Source organism: Tasmannia lanceolata, unplaced genomic scaffold (genome assembly GCF_043159265.1).
Source record: "Tasmannia lanceolata isolate RefF3 unplaced genomic scaffold, GAP_Taslan_0.1 ptg000018l, whole genome shotgun sequence".
Taxonomy (NCBI): Eukaryota; Viridiplantae; Streptophyta; class Magnoliopsida; order Canellales; family Winteraceae; genus Tasmannia; species Tasmannia lanceolata.
In genome coordinates, this window is record NW_027518695.1 from 59,235,964 (window position 1) to 59,239,413 (window position 3,450).

At 42.1% G+C, this 3,450-nt stretch overlaps 1 protein-coding gene across 1 annotated transcript; it reads right to left on the reverse strand.

Annotated features, from left to right (window-relative positions):
* Positions 1–2,114: 2,114 nt before the first annotated feature.
* On the reverse strand, positions 2,115–2,974 carry LOC143850545 (uncharacterized). Its single transcript, XM_077359786.1, has 2 exons — positions 2,636–2,974; positions 2,115–2,525 (listed from the first exon to the last, which is right to left on the reverse strand). Exons 1-2 carry the CDS (start codon positions 2,972–2,974, stop codon positions 2,115–2,117), a joined length of 750 nt encoding a protein of 249 aa, XP_077215901.1.
* Between the last annotated feature and the right edge of the window lie 476 nt (positions 2,975–3,450).

Here is a 3,450-nt window from a genome sequence, read left to right on the forward strand (position 1 = left end):
TTCATGAAAAATCAGGGATTCAATGAAGTTTGGTGTAATTGGATTGCCCAGTGCATTCTCACCCCTTCTTTCTCAGTTCTGCTCAATGGTTCCCCAGAAGGTTATTTTAAATCCACTAATGGTCTCAGGCAAGGAGACCCTTTATCTCCCCTCCTCTTCACTATTGTAATGGAGATGCTATCTCTCATCCTTCTCAATGCTGATAGAAATGGAGAGATTCATTCCCCTTTTAACCAAGGCCCTTGTTCCATAAATCATCTGTTGTTTGCCGATGATGTTATGCTTTTCGTTGATGCATACCCTGCTTCAGCTAAAGGAATTCAAAACTGTCTGTCGGTTTTTAAACTTTGCTCTGGTCTGGATGTTAACCTCCAGAAGTCTGAGATTTTCTTCTCATGCACCCACCCTTCCCAGATTAGCATTATCAGAAACATCCTTAATATGAAGGAGGGATCCCTTCCTATTCGTTACCTGGGATTGCCCCTCTTTACCTCAAGAATCCATCAAAACCATTGTATCTCTCTTGTCAGTAAAGTTCGGAAAAGGAAGTCCTCCTGGTCCTCCAGACACCTCTCCAGGGCTGGCAGAATAGAATTGGTTAAATCTGTTCTGAATGCCTTTCATATTTTTTCTTCCTCTTCCTTTTCCATCCCTGAGAGCATCATCAATACCTTGGAAAGGCTTTTTCAAGATTTCATTTGGGCAGGAAATGAGCAAAAGAAAATGTTCCATCTTGTCTGCTGGGAAACCATCTGTAAGCCCAAAAAAGAGGGAGGCATTGGCATTCGTCGTCTAGGTGATATAAGCAAAGCTGCTATGATCAAGCTCTTCTGGCAAATTATCAACAACATGAAAACTCCTTGGACTGAATGGATAGCATGGAAGTACATTAGAGGCAAAGATATTTGGAGCATGAAAATGCCTCGAAAACCTTCTTGGGCTTTCCGTAATATCCTCAAGGTCAGAGATCATGTCAAACAGAATATTTGCTACATTGTCGGCACTGGAAGAAACCTTAACTTCCGGCTTCACCCTTAGCACCCTGGAGGCCCTCTTATCGATCAGAATTCTATAGACCACTCCTTAACCAATATTCCTTTGTCTACAACCATTGACCATCTGTTATCCTTTGGCTCCTGGGACTCTATCCTCAACCATGCAGGCTACTCAGATATCAAGAATAGTCTTAGCTCTGCTTTGATTATCCCCTCTGCTGATGATAGACCCATTTGGATGCCCAACCCAAATGGAAGTTTCTCTTTTAAGAGTGCGTGGAGATCTCTGAAACCTCCCCAACCCAAACCGCCTTGGCTTCGATCTATCTGGTTTCCTGGTAGTATCCCCCGTCACTCCTTCACTTCTTGGCAAGCTATTCTTGATAAGCTTAGTACCCGAGACAGATTATGGTTCTTTGGTTCAGCTCGAAAAGCTGAATGTATGCTTTGTAAGTCTAGTGATGAATCAGTGAACCATCTTTTTTTCACTTGCTCATATTCAGCTTGGATATGACGATCAATCCTCTGGTGATTCACTTTCAGAAGAGGACCTCACAGATCTCTCATGGATGAAGAACGTTGGCTTAGAGACAACTTCAAGGGAAATGGCCAATCATCAACTGCTATGAGACTATGCTTTTGTGCATCTATATACCATATCTGGATGGGGCGAAATTCTAGATGCCATGTCAAAATCCCTACTCATAAAACTGCTCTCCTCAGACTTATTCTCTCCTCTCTTCAGACCCGTTTGAGAAGTCTTCAGCTTCAGGACACTAATACCCAGAGAGCTATGCAAGTAGCTGCAAACTCAAACTCTCGAGAAAAGTTGCTGCTGGATTCGTGATACGAATCCTTGAATGTTCAGAGAATTCGTTCAGAGAAAAGTTGCAGAGAAAGAGAGTAGAAGAAGAAGAACAGAAAAAAAGGAGGAGAATAAATCTTTTTCATACCCTCATTGGTTCCCTTTTACATCATTTTATAAGTCTTGTCTCCCTAACGGATTGCCCACGTGGCAATCAATCCTAACAAACCAATATTCTCTTTTACTATTACTGCTAAAAGATAGACTAACATAATTTGGAAAGTAGTAAACTATGTGTTATCCCCTGTTTGGCATTACTCTGATAAGTAATCCTCGAGCCAACGTGGTTTATTCCTCTGCCTTTGCCTATTGTTGCCCTTCTCTGCTTCACCGTGTGATTCTTGCACTTCTTCCATGTCTTCAAGCTGATCTGGTAGTGATACCTGAGTCACCTGGTTGCTATCATTCCCCACCCTTGGAAAACTTGCCTTGTCCTCAAGGCATAAGTGAGGAAAATCTGATTTTATGGTCAGTAGATTTTCCCATGAAGTGTCTTCTGGTAGCAGACCTTGCCATTGAACCAATACCTGAGTGACAAGTTTGCCTTGTTGAAAAACCGTTCGTTGTCCCAAGATTGCGAGAGGAGAAATGAGTGGTTGATTATTCAAACTTTGAGGAGGCAGGGTACAAACCAATTCTGGGATGGTCCCATGGAATGGTTTAAGCTGAGAAATATGAAATACGGGATGAATTTTGCTGTCTGCTGGCAATTTCAACTTGTATGCAACTTGACCCCCTCTTGCTAAGATTTGGTAAGGACCAAAAAAATGTTTACTGAGCTAAAATATTGAGTATCTACTGCTTCAATTGCTGAAATTGCATCTCTTTGGCTTAATTCAGTATCTACTGCTTCAATTGCTGAAGAACCTGGGATGTAAGCTGGCAGAGAGGGTGGAGGTCTACCATAGACTGCTTCGAATGGCGTCATTTGTATTGCACTTTGGAAAGAGGTATTATAGGAATATTCTGCCCAAACAAGTAAGGAATGCCAAATCTTTGGATTGTCGTGGGAGAATGCTCGCAAGTATTGCTCGATACAACGGCTAAGTACATCGGATTGCCCATCTGATTGAGGATGATAAGCCGAAGAAAGGTTCAGGGATGTGCCACTCATTTTAAAGAATTCAGACCAGAACTTACTGGTAAAAATTGGGTCTTTGTTGGAGACGATGGACTTGGGTAAACCATGGAGTTTGACGACAATCTCGTTGAACAATTTGGCAACTTTTGTAGCATTGAAGCTTGTTGGTAGGGCACCCAGTGTGAATATTTTGATAACCGATCAACGACTACCATTATGGTTGTGAATCCATTTGAGGATGGTAGCCCTGTAATGAAATCCATAGCAATATCGTCCCATATGCGATCAGGTACTGGCAGTGGTTGTAACAATCCTAGAGGGGGTGAAGTAGAATATTTTGATGGTTGACAAACAAGGCAGTTGCGAACAAATTGGTGAACATCATCTCTCATCTTAGGCCAGAAGAAACTAGCAGACACCTTTTTAATGGTACAAAGAACACCAGGATGACCTGCTTGTGGCGTACTGTGAAATTCATGGAGCACAATGTTTCGTAATGGGGAATCCGA